The sequence below is a fragment of the Sceloporus occidentalis genome, unplaced genomic scaffold (genome assembly GCF_023333645.1).
Source record: "Sceloporus occidentalis isolate IW3139 unplaced genomic scaffold, rSceOcc1.0.p SCAF_292, whole genome shotgun sequence".
Lineage (NCBI taxonomy): Eukaryota > Metazoa > Chordata > Lepidosauria > Squamata > Phrynosomatidae > Sceloporus > Sceloporus occidentalis.
In genome coordinates this window covers 197,501-221,059 of record NW_028317272.1, presented here as the reverse complement: position 1 = coordinate 221,059, position 23,559 = coordinate 197,501, and the positions used below count along the sequence as shown (strand labels likewise).

Genomic DNA, 23,559 nt, shown 5'->3' with positions numbered 1-23,559 from the left:
ATATAAAGCTATGGGTTACAAAGTACCTTGTATCATGAGTCCATGATCTATGCCTGGGGGGAAAGTAAAGAGAAGGCTTTGTGTAGGTGGTGGTACAGCGTACATGTTGCGTACATGTTGTCTGTTCGTAGCCATATTTTGCCAAAATTTGTCATATGAAATTTTTATATATAGCCCCAACTTACATCACCATAAAATGATTCTAAGCGAAAAAAAATGTTTTTTTTTTAAAAAAAGTTATAAATATTATTACATCATTTGTACGTCATTTTTTGGTTCTTGTAGTCATTCAAAAAATACCTTTCAAACAAAAATACAGAAAAATATCCTTAAATCTCATAGGAATTATTTTAATAAACAAAATCAAATGGTGACACTGGAAATAAATCAATGCCCTCGTATTCCTTAATGATTATAGAAGAGCATGCGCATTAGTATGATTTATTGATTTATTATTGCTATCGGAGCTGGACGTCTTCAGAAATCTTTTACAGATCCAATCCAGAGATGGTTAGGAAATTTACTAGTTATAATTCATTATTATTTTTTTATTTTAAAAACAACAGTATTTATCTTTTAAAATTCATTGTAATTTTCTGGGTATTTACATATATATATATATATATATATATTAGTATTCTCTAAAAAAATATAAATAATATAATGAATTAATAATAATACAAATAAATATTTGATTAGGATATTAATTGACATTTCAGGGACAATTCATTTATTTTAACAAATGTGTCAATTTACATGCTATTTGTTAGAGATTTTTTCTTAGAATGTTTTCTCTTTTTTAATTAGAATAATGTATTCTGTGTGATACAAGAACAATTTTCTCCATGTTTGTAACATGTCAGGATCCAGGTCTAATTGATTAATAAAACTTGGAGTGTTAAAAATAGAATTCCTTGCAGACGTTTGTTTCCGTAAATTGTAGTTTTACCAAGAGGTTTATTGTTAAATACAGGCAAGGGAGTTATTAAGTACGTTTCTTGAACGACGTCTATTCTCAGAAGTAAGGCATAGAATAACCCAGGTGCAAAAAAAAGTAATTGAAATTAATATATTCAAAATAAAACAAACATATTATATAATTATTATTATTTGATTTTTATTTTCAACTAGAACTATTATAATTTTGTTCATATAAAAAAATTTAGTCTATTTTACCCTAGCACATTTTATGATGAAATTCCTGATTATTACATGGCCAAACTGGCCAAATCTTACATCAAGAAATAATTTCTGTATTGCTTATGTGCCTATGACATGGTGTCTAACGTGAAGAACCCCGGTGGCCACTTAAGGTGGCCAAGGAGCTGAATCACTGGGACGGCACTGCATTTTAAGCAATTTAAAGCCCTCTCTGGGTGCCATAATGGGTCACCTGTGTGGCAGGAGGGGCTCCTCAACCCTAAGGTTTGGTCAGAGACTGTAAGCTCCTTTGAGCAGGGCCCTCCTCACCTGTTGTCTCTGTAAGTCAATTTGTTATGTTATATACTACTCGTTATGTCCTGTCCACCCGTTGTACAGAGCTACGGAATTTGATGGCGCTACATAAAACAATAAATAATAATAACTTGCAAATATGCCAAAATTGGGGGGCTTCGAAGTGGTGGCGGGCTAAGCAAATATGGCCGTATAGTGTTATGAAATCCCCAATATTTTTGCCTCCATATTTTTGAATGGAGATGTGTATATACATAAAGGAAAAAATAAAAAACTGGGGTATTTCAATGAGAAAAAGAAAGTACAACACTTTAGCATTTTACAAATGAACAAACTGAGGTGTATATCAGTAAATGTAGTAAATACTTATGATAGGGTATTTAGTTTACTATTTCTATCCAATCCAATAATATGTACCTGGTGCTGCAAAACACCTAAACACGTCTGACTTCGTGTTCAAATTCAACGACAGTGTACAGAGAGAAAAAAGAGAAAAAAAGAGAAAAAAAAGAGAAAAAATGAAAATACCTTCCCTTAGGGAGATTGACGGTGCCAAGATCTTCTAAACGTGTGATGTCCTTACACAGTATGGGCAAATAAAACACAATAAAAGAAAATGGTCATAACGCAGTATTATTGAATTAACCCAATTTAAGTATTAAAATAGCAACCCCCTGCTCCCATGTTTCCCCGTGCTCCGTCTCCCCTCGGTCTGTATAGTTGGGCTCGTTAGCGCTCTGGAGGGAGACGGTTCAAAATACTATTTTATATCGTTTCTTTAAAAATGATATCTGTTTACATCATAAAAGTTCACGAACCTCCTAAATCACTTTCGGCCAAGTTCTTTAGTAATCCATACCCTTGCCTGCTGCCCGTTCCCATATCCTCCCGATGTCAGGTGGGCCGCGCTATTTTCAGCCAACTACCCGGCTGAGACAGTGAAACTGGAAGCTGCATATCGAGCGCCCGCCATGTTTTGGGTTCCGACTATGGGTGCCGCCATTTTGTTGGTTTATGTATGACATCACTGACACTTTGCCGCTAAATGTGATTATTTCAACCCCTGATTTCAACCTTATGGTACCCAATTGTTGAGTTTGTTTGCTGTATTCGTTGTATTGACGTTTTCTATGTTATTTTGACCTTCGCTCTGCTTCATTCCGGCCTTCATTGCTGCTTGCGCCCTTTTGTACCTCGCTACCGATCGGGTTTGACCTCGGCTCGTGCCTTGACCCTGTCTCTGAGTTGGGCCTAGCTCCTGACGTCTGCTTTAGGTTTCTCAGTTTGTGTCCTCATTATTTTCCCGGGTGGTCAGCCTTCTCTGTGGTTTCATTGAGGCGTTCCGGGTGGGCGCAGCCATTGAGTACTCTGGGGCTCAACCCTACAGACCCTGTCATCGGTGAAGCCCCCCCATCTGGGCACTGACCCGCCTCGCCATAGAGAGCCCAGCAGGACTTGACATAACACCAGGCTGGTGACATGTTCATATGTATCTGGACTTTAGGTGATATGAATGTAGCCGTTCGGGACGCGCATGCGCACTACGCATTTCGCTCTCGGCTTCTTCAAGCTGCTGTTCCCTCCTCCTTTTTTTCCAATTAAGTCTTAATAAGTCCATTCATCTCTTTTAAAACAGAGTAAAATTAACGACATTTACATACATTTCTAAAAATAGTTGAAAATATTAAAACAAATAAGTTTTTGTGAACTTATTCTTCAAAGTGTAATAAATATTGATAATTGATATAAACTTCAATTAATTAATGAATTGCTTTCTGAATACTGATTTATGACAGCTTTACTGATAAAACCATCCTGATTAGAGGAAATGTCTCTTAAAGGGGTATTTAAAGTCCACTTTCCTTAATTATCAAGTCCCAAATATAATTATATAATAATTGATTAATTAAGAATTTAAAAGGCCGCCGGCTAGTATTAATTAGGAATGATTTCCTTGAAAGTATAAATTTATGTACATACACTATATTTTTATTACAAATTCCTTTATATGTCTATATCCATTTTTATTAAAATAACGATTTTATAAAAAATAAAGGATTTTATAAAATAAATAAATAAATAAATAAATCAAATTCAACATTCATTCCTTACGGCCGTATATTGCTTCGCCCGCCACTACGTCGAAGTACCCCAAGTTTGGCGAGCCCTATATCATTTTCATGGCTATATTGCTTACCAGTGGGACTGCACCGTATTTTAACCCAAAAAGAGAGTCTCGTGCCATTTAAAGCCTTCTCTGGACACGGGGAGTTCTTGCTTTTTTTTTTTGCACGGTTAATACCAAAGCAACAAGTAGTCATTTTTTGGAAAAGGTGGTAGATAAGTGGGACAACCGCCCAGCAGAAGTGGCAGAGGCTAAAGCAGTGAGGTAAAAACTGGCAGACTGGATGGGGCCGAATGGGTCTGATCTGCCGGCGGATGTTTCTATCTCCACGTTCACCTGTCTCTGTGGAGCTACAATGCATCGTGTTAATCGCCGGCCCCCGTTAGGGGAATTCTTTAAAAAAAAAGAGACCTTCTCAAACGAGCGACCCGTCTCGCGTCTCCAGATCCCTGATTCATGAAACGTTCCTTCCGAGACATCTGGGACCCGATAACCTAGAGATTTATAAACGTATAAAAGGAGAGACCTTCCTAAAAAATCATACAAAAAAAAAACAAAGCAGGAGAGCGAGGATGAGGTAAGCGATCCTAACACCGCCGGCTCAATCGTGCGAATTAACAGCAGGCGCTTGGGGTGGATTAGAAATTCGTGAGAGCAATTTTTCATTTATTTTTTTATTTTTTAAACAAATTAAAAATATAAAATATATAATAATATATAATATATATATATATATAATATAAATATAAAAATATATGAATTCCCCCCGAATTCTCATTTAAAATTCTAATTTTAATATAATTTTAGCAAGCAGGATTTTTTTTATCTCTTCCCATGTGTTTCAGTTTGTCGCAGATTTTCTTTGTTCTATATTGTGATATATACGGCAAATTTTTTTTTTATTCAAATTTTAATAATTCGGGATAGCAATAGTTAATTGTTTAAATAGGTGAATTGGGTATATATTTTTTCTGTTCAAATTCAAGTTTCCTTCGTGTGCAGAGAGTGTGTGTGTATGATCTGTACATACGTGTATTTTCTGTACACTGCCTTAAAACAATCCGTGGAAATGTTATAACAAAAAAAAAAATGTAAATAAAAAATGATGTAAAAAAAAAAAATAAAAAAAAAAGAGAGAGAGAAAGAAAAGGAAGGAGGGAGAGGGAGAGGGAGAGGAGAAAAAAAGAAAATTGCAAAAAATATTTATTAGAATTTTTTAAATTTCTATTCCAAAAAGGATTTGTGATTTTACCCAAATACTACATAGTTTTGTTCTGCCCACTAAATTAACCTTTGTTATGCTGAGTACAGATTTAAGTAATCTATTTGCATGTAGTGGAAGCCCATGGTATGTGTATATTATAGGAGCGAGCAGCCAACATCCTGTACTTATCCCCTATTGCAATGTTGCTGGTTGTTCTTGATTGGTTCAGGCAGCCTTTGTAAGGGAGTGGTGGAAGGACGTTCCCCTCCACGTTCTCTCCTTTTCTTTCTTCTCTACAATCTCTGGATCCACCTTTTCAGTCAGTTCGTGGAGTGAAGAGGCGCAAACATATAGAAATTTACATACTTCTATAGAATGTATGAACATTATTATTATTATTATTATTGGAGGGATACATTTTAGTGGCCAATGTAAAAAAACGGTGGACAAGGAGCAATTAGAAACATAGAACCTGTCGGTATATCAGCCCCGCTCCCCCCCATCTAGTCTCCCCGTTTCTCCTGCTGTAAAGACTCCAACCTTAATCAGTCGTTGGTCTCTTCTTAGATTCAGGAGCCGTATGTCTATCCCATGCATTTTTAATCCCCTCACTCTATTACCCTCTACCACTTCTGCCAGGAGGCTGTTCTACTTATCTACTACCCTTTCAGTAAAGTAAATCTTCCTTACACTGCAGTGTAATTAGACACTCAAGACTGATTTCAGTGTCATTCTAGTGTCCTCTTGTCTTGATACAGGTTGGCAGCTCACTTGTATTGGTCCCTGTGGCATCTGACTCTGGTCTACCTCATCCCAGCATCTTACTGCAATGGGCTGGGATGCAACCTGAGCACGTCGACCCTGTCCGGACCCTCGCAGCGGGGAGATATAATAATTGGAGCGGTTCTTCCCTTCTCTATTGATGCACGTTCCCGGAGAACAAATTTCACTGAGAAACCCTTGCAGGACTCCTGTACCACGTATGTTTTGTTTTAAATCTAAGAGTAATTCTAAATCAACATTTGTGACTGTATATGCTATAAGAATTTACACATATTATTCCTTTATTTAACATTACTGAGATGTTTGTAGGTAAGTGGAGCAGCCTCCCAGCAGAAGTGGTAGAGGTTACTACAGCGATGGGATAGACATACGGCTCCTGAATCTAAGATGAGACCAACAACTGATTTAAGAGTTTTTGCAGAGTTTTTGTTTCCCTTCATAGAAAATACTGGTGATTTTGTGACTGCACTTTGAAGTAGTGATGTCATAGTACAGTGTCATAACTTGTAACCAATGTGTACTGACATCAGAATCCAGTGATTCGGCTAAATAAACATTAGGTACATGTCTGTGCCTCTGTAAAACTCCAAATATCATGCAATTCAGATCACGCTATGTCTTGTGACCAAATATCGGACATCCGCGGGGTCTATTCTTCTGTCCGTTGAGTGGACAGGACAAGATGGACAGTGGTTGGGTGGAGAGGCGATGGACCTCCTTTTATTATCGTATCTCAAAAACGTTCCTCTGGTCGTGTGTGTAAGCCTCTGATGTACATGACCATAGAAGAGTAGAGTTTGATGGCAGATAAGAACCATTGGGTCCTCTACGGAAGACTAGGTTACCATCTCTCAGAGGGAGCGTTTCATAGCAAATGGACCCATTGTTCTCTGCAGCAACAGTAGATAAGACTACTTCTAAACAAGGTCACCAGATGGCCCAGTGTCATCTCTGACTATAAGTTATGTAGAATACATGATATGTTTTGTAAAAATAATTTTAAGATATGAGCACCTTCCACTAATGTGACTTCCCACTGTCCAGCATTTTACTAGAAACTTACCAGCAGTTCCAGGCTATGAGATTTGCACTAGAAGAAGTCAATAGAAGATATGACCTTCTACCCAACATCACGATGGGCTTCCAGGTCTATGACACATGTGCGGCGCTGAGGAAGGAGATGGTGGCGACACTGCAGATGTTGGCGGGTCAGACAATAACAATTCCGAATTACAGCTGTCAGGTGACACCGCGTCTTGCTGCTGTTCTTGGTCATTCGTTGTCCATGACGTCCATTCACATGGCTCATTTGCTAGGTCTCTACAGATTCCCACAGGTAAGGCTATCTTTTTAAGTGGGCCCTGTTTCCGATATCAACAATCACATAATAGTTTTAGGCTTTGGACTTGGTCACATAATGAAAACAAATTATGCAGAGTATCTTCAATGTCTACCCGCAGATCAGTCATTACTCAACTAGCTCAGCCTTGAGTGACCGGACACAGTTCCCTTCCTTCTTCAGGACGGTCCCCAGTGACACCTTTCAATCCCAGGGCCTGGCCCAGCTGGTGTTACATTTTGAATGGAACTGGGTAGGATTGATCGCTACGGGAAATGACAATGGAATACAGGGCATCCAGGTTATTAAGCAAGAGATCCTTAAAGCTGGAGCTTGTGTGGCCTTCACCGAATTTATCCAGTCTAACCTCCTGGACAAGAACATCCCATTTCTCACTAAGGTTATCAAAAATTCATCAGCCAGAGTTGTGGTCATCTTCTCGAATGACCTGTTCTTTGCCCAGCTTTTGGATGAAATGATCAAACAGAATGTAACTGGAAAGACATTTGTGGCAAGTGAAACATGGTCTACGTCGACTATATTATTAGCAGATAAATATTCCACCCTACTCGCTGGTTCCATTGGATTTGCCTTTCATAGCTCAACAATCCCTGGTTTCCGGCAGTATCTCACCAGCGTCCATCCTAGCACTTTAGAGAATAACTTAAGTAAAGCATTCTGGGAAAGAATGTTTGGATGCAAATTCAATGACACAAAGAATGTCTCTGGGTCATGGAAAGGTCCCACCAAGATATGTACTGGAAATGAGGATTTACAAGGAGTTGAGAATGTATACACAGATGTGTCCAGTTTAAGAAGCTCTTACAATATCTACACGTCCGTCCAGGTCATAGCTAAAGCTTTGCATGATCTGTACGAATGTGAAGAAGGAAGAGGACCTTTCTACAGAAGAAGCTGTGCAAGTATTAAGCACTTTAAACCTTGGCAGGTGAGATATTTTGAATATTGTAAATGTAATGTCATTTAGACATGAGAAATAGTATTTAATCATATGTGTTTTCGATTAAATATATCGCTATAGCGGTTATGGCCTCCATAGGAGCACGGAGGTTCACAATGACCATGACAAAGTAACATCATCTTTGAGCTAAATCTTTAAAACACCTTGAAAATAATGCATTTTAACATTCTGTTGTGATATCCAGGGGATTATGTTTCATTGATAGGGGTTCATTTATTATCTACCCCACAGCTGCGCCACTACCTCCAAAATGTGCATGTCCAATTGAGCAATGGAAGAGAGGTCCTGTTTGATAGGAATGGGGACCTTCCTGCTGTGTATGATATCGTGAACTGGCAGCTGGGCCTAGATGGTGTCATGAGGCAAATTAAGGTGGGAAGTTATGATATCACTGCCGGCGATGGAAACTTCTTTACTATCAACATCAGTGCTGTCAAGTGGGCTACAGGAACAAGTCAGGTACAATATGTGTAAGGCTTGAAGGCCATAGTTCTAAAAAAAAAATCTTCTGGGCCAAAATTCTAAATGTTGAACAACCACTATAGATGCCAAAGAATCATTATGCTGACTGTTCCACACTTAGAACCTTTCCCCAGGACAGTTTATTATCAACAGGTCCTCTAAAACTTCTAAAAATTTTGTTTTTTGTAACCATATATTCTGTGCATGACATTCTTAGGATCTTCTTAGGAAGCCCATTGAAACAGAGCTACAACTATAGTCACGGAAGGTTCCTGCGCCCTGGGCTCCTGGAGGAGCCTGAGGGTCAGCCTCCTCCCTACAGACTATGGTCCCTGGTATTGGGAGGGGTTCTGTTTTTGGGGAGGTGGGTACAAGGAATCCATTGGTACAACTTTTTCCCCCTGGTACTCTTGGAGTGCACCTTAAGTCGGTCTATCTCATGGGTCAAGACAACTCGGTTGTGTTTGTCCTCAGCTAAACTTCCAATGCACATTAACATATTCTTAAACCACGTTCCTAACTTTGATGACTAATCCAATTGAGGGCCATTGGTCTCTTCTCCCCTAGTCTACTTAATCTGTACGAATCTCTGAGGTATATTTTGAACTTTCTTTCCTTCTTCTTAAAGGTTCCCATCTCTGTGTGCCGCCAGAGCTGCCCTCCAGGCTTCAGAAAAGCAGCCAGAGAAGGAGAGCCTGTCTGCTGCTCTCAGTGCGTCCCGTGTCCACAAGGAGCAATCTCCAATGACACAGGTGTGAAGGTTATAAACCTTATTTTCTAATGTTTTTGGCATAAAAACACTGTATGGGTCAGAGTTATCGGAATAAAAAACAGGGTCTCTAGTTAATTTACTTTTTTTTTTTTAAAATGAAAAGATCATACATCATTAATCTGTAGAATTAAAACAGGATTGAGTTTTATTTAAAGCCAAAATACATTGTGAAGTCATTAAATGAAATCACTTTTCAACATTAAAATAATAATTTTCCAAATATTTAAGTTGTAAATAATCATTATCTGTACTTAAATTAAAACATTGGAATCTATTTTCTAAACAATGTGATATCCCTTTGTTTAGACTCAGTTGAATGCCTTGAGTGTTCTTGGGACACATGGCCAAACTCTCAAAAAGACAAATGTCTGCCAAAGGCTACAGAATTCCTCTCCTATGAAGAGCCACTGGGTACCACCTTAACTGCTACCAGCGCCATGTCTTCGACGATTCCAATTTCCATCTTGGGTCTTTTTATACATTACAAAAATACACCGATTGTGAGGGCAAACAATTATTCTTTAAGTTGTCTTCTCCTGGTGTCCATATCCTTATGTTTCCTCAGCTCTTTGAATTTCATTGGCTCTCCACAAGTTGAGAAATGCCTCATTCGCCAAGTTGCGTTTGGCATGGTGTTCACCCTTTGCATCTCTTGCATATTGGCTAAAACCGTTATGGTGGTTTTTGCTTTCATGGCCACCAAACCAGATAGCAGCCTCAGAAAATGGACCAACGCACGAGTCTCCTACGTGATTGTCCTCATCTGCTCTCTCGTACAATTTATTTTGTGTATGTTGTGGGTATCTATCTCCCCTCCATTTCCAGAGAAAAATATCATAACGCAACCAGGAATTATTCTCCTTGAGTGTAATGAGGGCTCTCCGACTGCCTTTTGGTGCATGTTGGGATATCTTGGCCTCTTATCCACCATCAGTTTTGTTGTTGCCTTCTTGGCTCGAAGACTCCCTGACAGCTTCAACGAGGCCAAGTTCATCACCTTCAGCATGTTGGCCTTCCTCAGTGTCTGGGTGTCCTACATCCCGGCTTCTGTTAGTACACGTGGCCAGTACGTCGTAGCCATGGAGGTTTTTGCAATCCTGTCCTCCAGCTGGGCTCTTGTGCTTTGTATGTTTGCCCCAAAATGTTTTATAATAATTTTCAGGCCAAACATGAATTCTAGAGAGCATCTGCTGGCAAAAGACAAAAGTTAAACTTCCAAGGGAGTTGATATGATATTTGACACATGGACATACACTGATACACTGATATTAGAGTGAAACTTCTAGCCATGCATCTTTGTCTTCAATGTAAAAAACCTTAAACAAATCTAAATATTTTAAATAAAAAAGTATATTTTTATCTTTAAAAAATTTTATTTTGATCAAACTACTGATGTCATTTTACATATTAAACTCATTTCAGGAAACCGAAACTATTGGAAAGCATATAATACACCTAAGCTCCACAGGTGGCTTCAGCCGATTGCCAAAGGTAGTCCACCAACTGGTCAGCAGAGGACAGCATATCCCCTGCAGGGTCTGCCTCACTCACATTACAATCCCCAATGCAAGTAGGAGGGACTGCCGCCCCCCTAGGCCTAGTCGGCCTAGGTCAGAATATGTCACTATAGATATACATATGATCATACCTGGGAACTTTTGTACCCAGAAGCCTACCCCTGCAGTACGCTGCCAGGACTACCCGCTGACGCCGGCGGATGTTCCCAATGAAGTCGGTAGGCAGTCCCTCTGACTCTGCAGGAAACGCCCCCATTTAAAGGGGAAATGAGCGGTGAGTGGGGTGTATCAAACAAAATCCTAGATCTCCTGAGCACTGACCGAACACCTTTCCAACTCTGACTACAACCGGGCCAGCTACACCGCTTTCCCAATATCAAAATCAACCGAATCCTTTTCTTCCAGGACAATTTTACCGAAGCCTTTTCAGAGTCTTCCCAGTCCCATCTCCGCTCATCCTGTTTCGTTCATTTCTAGAACAGGTGGGTGAAGCCAGGGCCCGGTAGTAAACCTGAACTGGGTGACTATACATGCAACTTTCAAAAATATATGTGGTGGAGTGTATTTTATTACATCCCCTTCAGATTTTTGGTGCTGCATACATACCCACCGACATTTCCTTCCTGGATCCAAACACAAAGGGGGCGGGGACTGAATGGGGCGGGGCCAGACTCTCTGAGTGACCCTGCAGTATTGAGCCTTCCCTAGCGGGACGTGGCCAGGACTGCACATTGACGTCGGTGGGCGTTCCCACTAAGATCGGGGCGTTCCCGCTGACGGCAGCGGGAATTATCCCCATTTAAAGAAAAAATGGGAGGGGAGTGGGGCGTGTCAAGACCCCGCTCCCGCGACCCGGAGGATTCGGGTTTTGAACCGGAGGAGCAGCGCTCACCCGGCAATCTCCGGTTAAACCCAGAGAGTTCCCACAGTTAAAATGCAATGCTTTCTGCGCACAGTAATGCACCATGCATAGGGAGTATTTTCATGGCGGGACAGATCCGAATTTCATGGGACAGGACCCCCAAATAAAGCAACTGTCCTGGGAAATTTGAGACTGTTGGCAGTTATGCACATATTTTACTTTCCTGTACCAATCCTGGGATTCTATCACAACATACACTGCAACAGCGAGCTTATAGAAACCTAGAATTTGCCAGCAGAAAAGACCCTTCCGGCCCCATATAGTCTGCCCGTTTCTCCCTCTGTAAAGACTCAAACCTTAATCAGTCGTTGGTCTCGTCTTAGATTCAGGAGCAGTATGTCTGTCCCATGCATGTTTAAATCCCCTAACAGTAAAAACCTCTTTTTAACATTGAAAGAAATCCATATGATATGTATCATAGTGATGTCACAATGTAATTCAGGGGAAAGCTAGGATCCTTGGAGTCTACAAAGACCCTCAAAAATCTCTGAGAAGGACAGTGCAAAAAAATGGAAATGCTAAAAATAATAATAATAATATAATGTGAAAAAATTAAAAGCGGATGGAGAACAAAATGTGAAATAGTCCTCAAACATCTCATATCCCTTTAAACAAAACTGAGATTTTTGTTAAAAAAAAATGTGTAACTTTTTACATATTAGCGCTATTAAATATTGTTTCAGTTGTATGAATATATTTTCAAATAAAGTCCCCTATTGTCATGAAACAAAAATCATTATATACCGGTAATTTGTGTAGTCAAGTTATCAAGTGATTGTTCCATCTGAATGAAGGTCATTGGAAATGGGTCAATAAAAAAAAAAGTCCAAGTCACTGGCTAGATCAATAATCACCAAGACCAGGAGTATGTTTGAGAAATGTTTATTAATAAATAAATGATTTAATAGATTTTTTAAACATTGAAGCTTAATAATTTACATTCTGAATATTTCTTTGGAACCTTTAGACCCCAATGCTGTAAATGTATTTTCTATTAACCATGTCTGAGATGTTCCAAAATTATATTATAATAAACTCCATTGTAGAGACCAAAGATGTGCTAAAGAATTGGCGTTGAGGCCTGAAACTTTAGATGTAGTTTGGTAAGAGTGGCCCCTAAAACATTTTTTTTTGGTGTGTTTTTTGTTGTTATTCTTGTTTACCACACTCTTACCAAGTTATTTGTTCCTTTCTCTAAAGTCATGAAATATATCAGCCTGCCTCAATGTTCATTAAACACATTTCTAATTTACATATCTTTCTCCTTCAATATAAACCACATTTATAATATAAGCTTTGCAATAATTTTTTATAATATATCATTTTGTTCCTTTTACCTCCTCCTTTCATGATCCCTTTAATTGGTCTATATAAATGATGTCTGCAACACTTTTTATCAATAAAGGTAACCATTTATGTATTTTTATGGTACAGATGTCATCTTCTGCTCTTATCTGCGATTCATATAGTTTGCTTCAAATGTATCATTTAGATTTACCCATGAGATGTTCCCTCGAGTTCATTTTGGGTCGGAACAATATGATGAAACATTTAGGGACAAACATACAGATGACCAGGGCCCAGCTGGAGGCCTGGATGGCGAAGATCTCCATGGCCACCGTGTACTTGCCTCTGGCACTGAGAGAAGCCGGGATGTAGGATACCCAGACACTGAGGAAAGCCAACATGCTGAACGTTATGAACTTGGCCTCATTGAAGCTGTCAGGGAGTTTTCTGGACAAGAAGGCAACAATGAAACTGATAGTGGCCAGAAGACCAAGATATCCCAACATGCACCAGAAGGCAACAAGTGAGTTCTCATTACACTCAACAATGATGATTCCAGGTTGGGTTTGGATGTTGTTTTCTGGAAAAGGAGGGGTGAGTAATACCCAAGAAGCACACAACATGAATTGTAAAAGAGAGGACAAGGCGATAATCATGTAGGAAACCAAAGGTCGTGTCCATTTTCTCAGACTACTACCAGGTTTTGTAGCCATGAAGGCGAAAACCACCATGATGGTTTTGGCCAAGATACAGGAGACACAGAATGTAAAAACCATACCAAATGTTGCCTGACGCAGAAGACATTTCTCAGGCATAGGATAACCAATGAAAGTCAATGAACTAAGAAAACAGAAGCACAAGGAGACCAGGAGAAGACAACTTACAGAATAATTATTTGCTTTCACAACTGGAGTGTTCTTATGATTGAGGAAAAGACCAAATATGTAGATGGGGACTGTCGAGGAGAAAACACTCGTAACTGTCAAAGCTGCACCCAAAGCTTCTTCATGGGACAGAAACTCAATGGACTTTTGGAAACATTGGTCTCTCTGTAGGTTGGGCCATTGGTCCCATGGACACTTAAGACAGGCAAGTGAGTCTAAACAAAAATATAGTAAATTAAATGTATTAACATAAACATAAATGAGCAATTAAGCACATAACTATTTTGCTATTAGATTTTTTAAAAGATTCAGATATGCAACTTACGTTACAAAATTGTGATGATTAAAGTAATGATATTTTTTTTACTTTACTGAGAGTGAGGTAGGTAAGTGGAACAGTCTCCCAGCAGAAGTGGGGGGAAGTTAATACCGTAAGGGAACTTAAACATGCATAGGCTAGGCATATGGCTCCTCAATCTAAGATGAGACCAACAAAAGGAACAACGCCACTCTAGATGAGCCTAATTTGTCTCATCTGCCACCAAATGCTATGTTACTATTTAATATGGGTAATGCTTAACAATAGGCCGTTTCCACTGTCAAGATTTAAGGATAGCTCTCTATTATACTGTATCTGCTTTGTTTTTAACCCTTTTTTTACCTGTCTGATTAGAGATCTCTCCTTGGGGACACTGGACACACTGGAAGCAGCAGACAGGCTCCCCTCTTCTTACCACCCTTCGAAAGCCAGGAGGGCAGCTCTGGCTGCAGACGGAGATCGGAACCTGGGGCACAAAGCAAGATAGACAATTTACGGACACATATTTAATCTCACAGTATTGCTTTATGAAGGACGTGTCACAATACCCCAATACCCCAAACTGTAAGAGACAGGTGTATACTGTATAACTAAAATAACTACAAAAGCAAAGGTATTTAATTAGTGTTAAACCTGGAAAAAAGACCCTAAAAAGATATATATACATAATTAAAAAAAATAAAAATTTACAAATTTTTAGGGGTTCTGGAATATACTCAGTATTCATTTTGAAAAAAAGGATATATTTAATTTATACAATTAAGTTTATAAAGACATTTATTTCTATACACATCATTTGGGGCTTTTAGGGCTGTAGAACCCCGTGATATCCTCGTACAAAGCAAATATTCTCAGCTCCTAGAAAAGAGGGGCATCCGGCAAGGAAAGAGGGGCATCAGGGAAGTGAAAAGGGGGCATCAGGGGAGGAAAGAGGGTTTTTTTAGGACCGATGAGGACTTGTATGTAGTATAAACATTGCACAATTTACTTGTCCATGGTATAAGAAGTCTAAAAATATTACAGTATATACCTGATTGTCTCCTAATGCCCATTGAACAGCACCTTGGTCGATGGTAAACGCTGTTCCTTCTGTCTTGGTGGTATCGTAACTCCCCACCTTTACGTGACTCATCGTTCCATCAACACCCATTCGCCAGTTGACAATATCATAAATGGCGGGTGGGTCGCCATTATCATCAAAGAAGAAATCCCCTCCATTGTTCAGCCTGAATCGCACACTTTGCATATAGTGAGACAGCTGTGAAGCACAAACAAAATATTCTTTAAAGCCCCTAAATACAATAATATTATGGATTAATGATGACCCTGGATTATCTCAGTACTCATCATCCGAGGCAGAACATATGATTCATGGTTCATGTTCTATGTTCCAAGGAGAAGACCATTCTGGTGATATTGCAAAGGATGTCATCTGTCAATCTACTTAACATTGGCCAACCATACACAAAGCAAGAAGTGGATCAAATAAAAGTAGTGTCCAATATACTAAAGTATAGAATTTGATGGCAGATAACAAAGTAAAAATCCAGGTAAAATAAGCTCCTGACGAACCACCAGAGTGATGACATTACACAAGATCAGGTACAAACAGACTAACTTTACATGGGGGAAAAGTAGCTGTTTATATACTCCAAACCACAGTCACTATGGATAAAAGGACAAATGTATCCAGTTATCTATGGCCAATAGGACTTCGTAGGTGACGGGTGTATGTCCCTCCAAAGTGACTAAATGATTCAAGCCTGGCCAGGGGTGACATGGGAAACTGGTCTGGAAGGTGTACATTGTCCTACAGAGGTGACCTGCAGGTTGTCACAAAGACACCAGGGGCTCATAGTGAGTGTTTGGGGAACAGAGGGGACTCGAGGATTGCCACATAGACACCAGGGAGGTCATGGAACAAGTGAGGGTGTGAAGCACAGAGGGGACCTGAGGATAGTCAAATAGACACCAGGGGTTCATGGGAACAAGGGAGCGGCCACCGGGTATGAACGCAATTATGACGAATACAACTAAAAATTATACTGATAACCTGAACAGAATAATGAGAATATAATAATACGAATTTAACAACAAGATGCACATCTGGCCGTGTCCTGCTACAACCACCCTCTCAGTAAGAGGTAAAAATAGATAATCAAACATGTAATTGTTAAAAAATGTATCATTGATAAAAACAACCAATATATTAATTTTAGATCAAGCCCTACACCTCTTCACAAAATATAATAGAAAATGCATGTGTAGTGTAGTTTCCATACCTGCCATGGTTTAAAGTGTTGGAGATCTGCACAGCTTCCACTGTGAAATGGTCCACTTTTCCCTTGACAAGAATGCAAATTATGCAAGGATGTGGCAATTACATAAATTGTGGTATATAAATTGTATGCACCTCTCAAGCTGGACACGTCATTGTAGCTAGTGGAAATCCTGCCCAGGTCCTCATTTCCAGTACACAACATTGTGGAATCATCCCATGAGCTTGTGAAGTTCTTCTCGTCCAGTAATTTGCATCCAAAAGCCTTTTCCCAAAATATTTTTGCCCAAGACCTCCCTGGAACATTAAACGGTTGAAGACTGTTAAGATAGCTTTTGAAATTCGGGATTATTGAGCTATGGAAGGAGAACCCAATGGAACCAGAAAGAATTGAGGAGTACTTGGCCACCGATAGGATGTTTGAGGTAGACCAGGCTTCACTTGCCACAAATATCTTTCCATTCACATTTTGCATCATCATCTCATCCAGAAGAGGTATCATCTCAGCATCTGTAGAGAAGACAACTATAACTTTGGCTGTTGATTGCCTGATTACTGTTGTGAGATGGACGGCATTTTTATCTGGAAGGTTGGTCATTATGTATTCTGTAAAAGCAATGCAAGCTCCACCCCTGAGGATCTCCTGCTTAATGACCTGAATGCCCTGTTGACCGTAGTCTTCGCTCACAGCCACCAACCCAACCCATTTCCATCCAAAGTGCAACACCAACTGTGCCAGGCCCTTAGACTGGAAGGCATCACTGGGAACAGTTCTAAAGAACGATGGAAATTGTTTCCTATCACTCAGGAAGGAGCTGGTTGAGAAATGACTTATCTAGAAAGATAATATTAATTAGTGAGCGACAATGCACCATTATCACAAAGTCAATGATCCTTTTACTTACTTATAGAGTGACTGGGGCTAAAAACCCCAGGATTAAGCAATGTTTTAATACTTCTTTTATGGATGAACTATGCTTTTGTATATAGACATGTTTTTCATAAATTGGCAAAATCTAATGACAAATATTAAATTCTTGGATTTTTTTTACAAAAACTGTATAATAACATATTTTCAGAACAGGTCAGAAATTATTAACATCCGACCCTCTGCTAAGGGTCAGTTCTGGAAGCCTCACCTGCCTTTGAATTCAAGCTCTATCTAATCACCCTCAAGGTGGAAAAAACAAGTTAAACGTCCTATGACATCAATGGGGGGGGTAAAAGGGAAAATTGCTCACAGTGTTCATTTATTACTCAATATGTCAAGATTATGACATGAAAAGGTGTTGTAGGCAAAAATACATTTAGTTAGTTCTTAAAGCTCTGAATTTGGGTCATAAATCACACAAAATTAAACATATACAGTAAAGCTCAAACATATACTATGCATGGATGTCTTCCCATGGACGATGAAAATCACAATAATGTGGAAAAGATCGCATAAAGGGTTGTTTGGTTGCAAATATTTAGTTTTTGTGTAATACGGATGGCATCTTCTACCAAAAAGTATAAATTGTAGATCTATGTGGTTGATGCAGAATAACCATAAAAGCTACAGAATATACATCGGCGTGGTTTCATGGTTTAGGACCCTGGTCAGCTCCCGGTATCTCTTACCTGAGGATATTTGTAGAGTCCCAGCATATAAGCCAAGAGAATGGTAAAAGTGGATATTGAATGGCCAATGATAGCAACTATGGGTGGCTTTTCTCTGCAAGCAAAATTTGGGACTCCTTCGTTCTGACCTGTTAGGAGCATTAGGGTGCCATCCACCTCTTGCTGGAGTCCCGCGCAGGAGTCATAGACCTGGAAACCCAGGGTAACATTTGGTAGGAGGTCGGGACTTCTGTTGATCTCCTCCACAGCAAATCTCATAGCTTGGAACTGCTGGAACACTTCGAAACTAAATCTAGGAATGGAGATAGAGAAAATTAATTCTTACGTGAGAGACTGACGCGTAATGATGGTGATGATGACGATGATGATGATGATGGGGACGTTATGTTAACATTTTCATTTCAAATATTTCTCCATATGTTTTTGAATTTCTTCCTATTACTTCTCTGTTTAGTCTCATAAGTAACCTATATGCACGTATGGAATATTGGGATTTGGGAGAGTCCAGGATATAAGTGTGTGATAACGTAAAGCTGTCAGACCTGCCTGCAGCTCCATATATCAAAACCTTCATATATTCATATACCCAAAGACGCACAAACACATAATCAAAGCTATTCTTGAAAAGAACCTGGGAAAACAGATGTTGTGAAAAGGATCTAGAGAGACAGAGGAGGGCGAATCAGGGGGAAAAGGAGAAAGAAAAGAGAAAAGGGTTGAAGGAAAATGCAATGTGGAATAAAGAGCGAGTTAATCGAGTTAATTAAGAGATAAAACTGAACGAAAGAACAATAAAGAACACGAATAATGAAGATGCGGGAAAAATCAGGAGCATTACAAAAAGTTTTCCTGAAACAAAATAAGTTGGATATATTAGGAGAAGCATGGAGAGAAATGTAAGGATGGAGGCTATTTTGAGATTTAAAAAAAAGGAAAATGTTACAGTTACTTACATTTTACACCCCCCCTGGGCTGGATACTCTGTGAAGGGGATGATGGGGTACTCTTTGTCAAGATGGAAGGGCAGTACAGCTCCTATTAAAATGTCCCCGGTCACCATATCTCCGAGAAGGTCTGAACCTCTCAAACTGCATCTTAGGTGACCTTTATGTGAGGCCGGCATGATGTAGAACAGGGCAAGATGCCATACCGACCAGTATAAGTAATACAGGATTCTAGAATTGAGAAGGAACATCAGAAAGTGAAGCCAACCTCCTGTTAATTCACATGAGGGTCTTCTACTGCACATCCCACCAAGGTCAGACATTAGAGGTCCTTCTGTAGCTCCTGTATTGAGCTTATTCTCACACAGACCTATTCTTATCTAGAGTTTGTGATCTTCTAACAAAAAAGTAGCAGGTCACCCAGTGTTGGGTGACCACTTTGTGTAGGGTTCCCCACTTTATGCCTGTAGTCCCAAGTGGACCAAGGTCTAATGCCTACTTGAGGCATACGGGAAGCTCTAGGTAGGTTACAGCGAAGAACGTTAAAATGCTGACAGGTTGCCCCTGCTTTCATAGCTGGGCTCAGTTGAAAATGGGTTTATTCGGCCATTTTTAAACTTTCAAAACATGCATTCAATAAGTCAGATTTCTTCTACATAGCAAATGAACCACGCATTATACAGGGCCACCTCTTTAGGGAGAGAGTATCATGCACAGGGACATCGATGACATGGAAATGCAACTCTCGTTGACTCATGTTTTCGGGAATAAACCCCTACATCTTCTCTCCATACCTATGTATTATGAAGAACCAACCCCAGCGAGCTTCTACTGCAAGGACAAAGATGACCCCGTATAATGCATAGTTAAATTGGTGAGATGGATTTCTCAAAAGGAGATTAAACTCATCATTTTGTCTATTCTCCGTATCTCACCTTTACTATATATATATTTATATTTATATATATATATATATATATATACGCACTTACCTCATCATGCTTAATCTACAGATCTCTGCCATCGTATGCATTGGTTTTGACGATTGTACCTTTTTTATACAGGAAAAAATTCCCCTGTTGACGCTCATTACAATCAGACTGCGTCACGCTGTGAGCGCTCCATAGAGAATGTTTTTTTTCTCTTTTTTTTTTTTTAATTATGCCATCAGAGAAGTCGATTGCCAGTTTGGCACATAAAGAGTAAACTGGATATCAAAGTGTGCCATCCGCAGTGATTTGGAAAATAACTGGAATTTAAAGGGCAAGTTATTTTATTATTTTTTTATTATTATTTAATATTTTAGTATTAACGTATTAAGATGGCTCACTAAAGATCAATGTCCATCTTCCAAATAACGACTTAGGTTTATTAACCTCGGAGTTACTGGAAAATATAGGCGGCTCTAAATTGACCCCCATATTTTCAAACCCCAATGCTATGGGACAGTAATTTTTTTTTTACTTCTTACACACATCTATAAGAAACCCCCTACAAGCACTTTTATCAACTCAAAAGCTACTGCGATGTTCAAGAATATGTTGCTTTTCAGGAAAACAACCTAACGTTCCTTGAGTAGCCCCTTAATGACAAAAAAAGCCCCTTAATGACAAAGCCCATACATGTACGGGCTCAAAATGCATTGTTTTCAATGGGTTTAGGGACCGCCCATTGTCCTTAAGGGGTTAAATAAAATTCAAAGTCCGGTGATGCTCCAAGAAAAGTTACAGCTAGAATATTCTTTCTTTTTGAAACATTTTTTATATTTTATATATCTATATATGTTTTTTTTTTGTTTTTTTTATTATATTTCTCTTTTTTAGATGTTCGCCAAACTAAGGCTAAACAATACAGAGTTAAAGTTCCTTGTTATCTGTTATATATTTTATTATATTTATATACTTTACACTTTTGCATGCGCTAAGCTGAGGTTAAACATTACACAGTAACAATTTCTTGTATATTTTTATATTTTGTATATTTTTATATATTTTATTACATTGCTATATTTTACACTTTTGCCTGCGCTAAGCTGAGGGTAAACAGTATCTTCTGGAGGTGGTGTCTCTCAAATGCTTGTAAATTTAACACTAAGGAAATAAATAAATCTAATGTGTGTTTTAAATCCATAATCAAATGTCTCGGAGTAATCGGAGGGCTTTTGGAGGGCTTTTGGGCACCATCTAATGACCATACCTGAGAACTTCTCAAGGTGGGCAATCTGGGGCTCGCCATCAGCCGTGAGGTGTCTGTATGCATTTGCGGGGCTATCGAGTCATAGGAGACATAGGGGTCATGGTTTGGAACGTGTAGGGGCTTTTAGTGGGTGGAAGGGGGAATGGGTGAGGAGGGTGGAATACATGACCCAGAGAAGCATGGCTGTAATTGGACACACCAACTCGAAGAGTGTTCCCGTGTATGCTAATGAGAAATATTACAACTTTCCCTCAAAATAGCTTTTTAGTAGATGATATTAAATGAACTGTATTCGCACCCAGGAACATTTTATTACGTCCCAAGAAAGAAGTGACTTTTGTGAAGACTTACGCCGTTGACTCATGTTGAAGCTCTCCAGTTCCTCGATCTCTTGGATGAGTGGACATCATCTTTCCTGCCGTAGACCCTGAATACCCTTCTATTCAAGATCTATGTCAAGCCTCCTCTCTCACCTTAGGCTATCCTTACATTTGCAGAAGGGAGATCACAGGTTTTCAAACCTTATTTAGTATGCACTTGGCCAGATGAACCCCAAAGTTTCTTGGAATCTGTAGATGAGTTCTGATAATATACGCACCAGCCCACTCACTGTCACACACTCACTCTAACACACTCACACACAGCTACGCATACACACTTAATATAACTATAACATGCACACATACACACTCACCCTAATGTCCGCTCACTCTAATATACACTCAAATTCAAACAACTTTACTCTGTCATCATCCCTCTCTTCATTACACCATCATATATTAGTATTTCCACACTGTGCCAGCAACCACAACAGTCAATGTTGTGTTATGTGACCCCACCATGTTTCTGCCACCCCGACTGGGCCAGTCTAACTCAGGCCCTGTTTGAAGACCATTGGAAAGGCCTACCCCTGTTACCATGGTGATAAGACAACTCTTGAAACTTTGCACCAGAATTCCTGTTTTATACACAACCCCCTGTTTGTGACGGGACCCTCCATCACTGGGACCACTGGAGAGGCCTTCGTTTTGGTTTATACCCTACACTGAGTCTCGGCTAGTGACTGGTGAACCGGGAAAGAGTGTGGTGTCCCAGGCTAAGGGAGCACAAGACAGCGGAGGTCAGTGAGTTAAAGTAACTAAAATGTAATGGTATCATCACAAAAGCATAAACGATCAGTATACCTCCTGGGTATCCCAGTTTAATTGACCAGTCCCTCATTGGGCCCAAAATCCCTGTGCCCCCTTTTTCTCCGTGTTGCCCCTCTTTCCTGCCCTGATACCCCTCTTTCCTCTCCTGGGTAGCAGGTCCAGGGGGGAAGGCAGCCCCTTTACCACATAACAGGGATCCTCAGTGCAACAACACTACCCAATATGGCGGTCCCTGATAATGGGTTAAAAAAGAGATCCCTGATCTCCCCAACCAGCCCAGTCCTCCATAGCTCCTTTGTGCAATACCCAGCGATACACAAGTGGGCCGCCAGGATACGACGGTTATATTTATATCATAATATGTTAGGCTGATGATATGCTGTTAACGCCGCTTAGGCAACATGGGCCAGTTTCAAAAGGGTTAAATTCTGGAGATCTATAATGATAAATACCCCCCCCCCCCAGTATTTTGCACTTGCTGTGCGTAACTGTGTCCTCCTGTTACACGCAGCCATCCGGATCTGTGTGATTCATTATATTGGGCAGCTGGGGGTTAATTCTGACGGATTGGCCCAAAGGGGATGGATATTATCGGTGTATATAAAAGGAGCGTACAGCGGAAAACTCTCCATACGGCTGGCGGAAGATGAGGTACGTACAGGGAATATCTATATAGTAACGTACAAACCCAGAACCTGGGATCGGCCCCATCTGGCCCCCGTCTAATCTGCCCATTTACCCGCTCTAAAGACTCCATCCTTAATCAGTCCTTAGTCTCGTTTTAGATTCAGGAGCCATATGTCTATCCCATGCGTGTTTAAATTCCCTCACTGTATTATCCTCTACCACTTCTGCTGGGAGGCTGCTCCACTTATCTACCACCCTCTCAGTAAAGTACATACATTTGAATATGTGCTTCCCTGAGAAAGAACAGGATGTTTATCTAAAATATACAATGAAATGCTTATTCTGCCTCTAAAGGGGGTGTAGGGGGGGGCAATTATAGTTCTGAACTGGGATATGATGGCATATTATTGGGATTATTTGTCGGGCTGAAGGTTACCAGCCTTATCCTGGTACAGGGGGTGAATATATGAGGCATATAGGGTGTTCTCAGATGGGGTACTTTGGGGTAAATGGGGCAGATTCTCAGAGTCACGCAGGCTATATCACAGCCCAAATCCCTGCTTGAACACAGAATTTTTCTTTATGGTGATGTGACAGGGTTAATATCTAAGCTCTCAGGTACAAGGAGTATGCATTGTTCACCGAAGGAGCAGTTGATACTGTGCACTGACCCTCAGTATAGGCTGCAGAGG

At 39.8% G+C, this 23,559-nt stretch overlaps 2 protein-coding genes across 2 annotated transcripts; one reads left to right on the top strand and one right to left on the bottom strand.

The window, feature by feature from the left end:
- Positions 1-4,152: 4,152 nt before the first annotated feature.
- Positions 4,153-10,333, top strand: LOC149275293 (extracellular calcium-sensing receptor-like). The gene is made up of 7 exons (XM_089504827.1): positions 4,153-4,157; positions 5,543-5,764; positions 6,612-6,903; positions 7,028-7,855; positions 8,120-8,347; positions 8,979-9,102; positions 9,429-10,333. The coding sequence occupies exons 1-7, from the start codon at positions 4,153-4,155 to the stop codon at positions 10,331-10,333; spliced, it is 2,604 nt and encodes an 867-aa protein (XP_089360953.1).
- A 4,510-nt stretch (positions 10,334-14,843) lies between these two features.
- LOC149275292 (extracellular calcium-sensing receptor-like) lies at positions 14,844-19,917 on the bottom strand. The gene is made up of 5 exons (XM_089504825.1): positions 19,886-19,917; positions 17,950-18,241; positions 16,334-17,164; positions 15,082-15,309; positions 14,844-14,909 (listed from the first exon to the last, which is right to left on the bottom strand). The coding sequence occupies exons 1-5, from the start codon at positions 19,915-19,917 to the stop codon at positions 14,844-14,846; spliced, it is 1,449 nt and encodes a 482-aa protein (XP_089360951.1).
- Between the last annotated feature and the right edge of the window lie 3,642 nt (positions 19,918-23,559).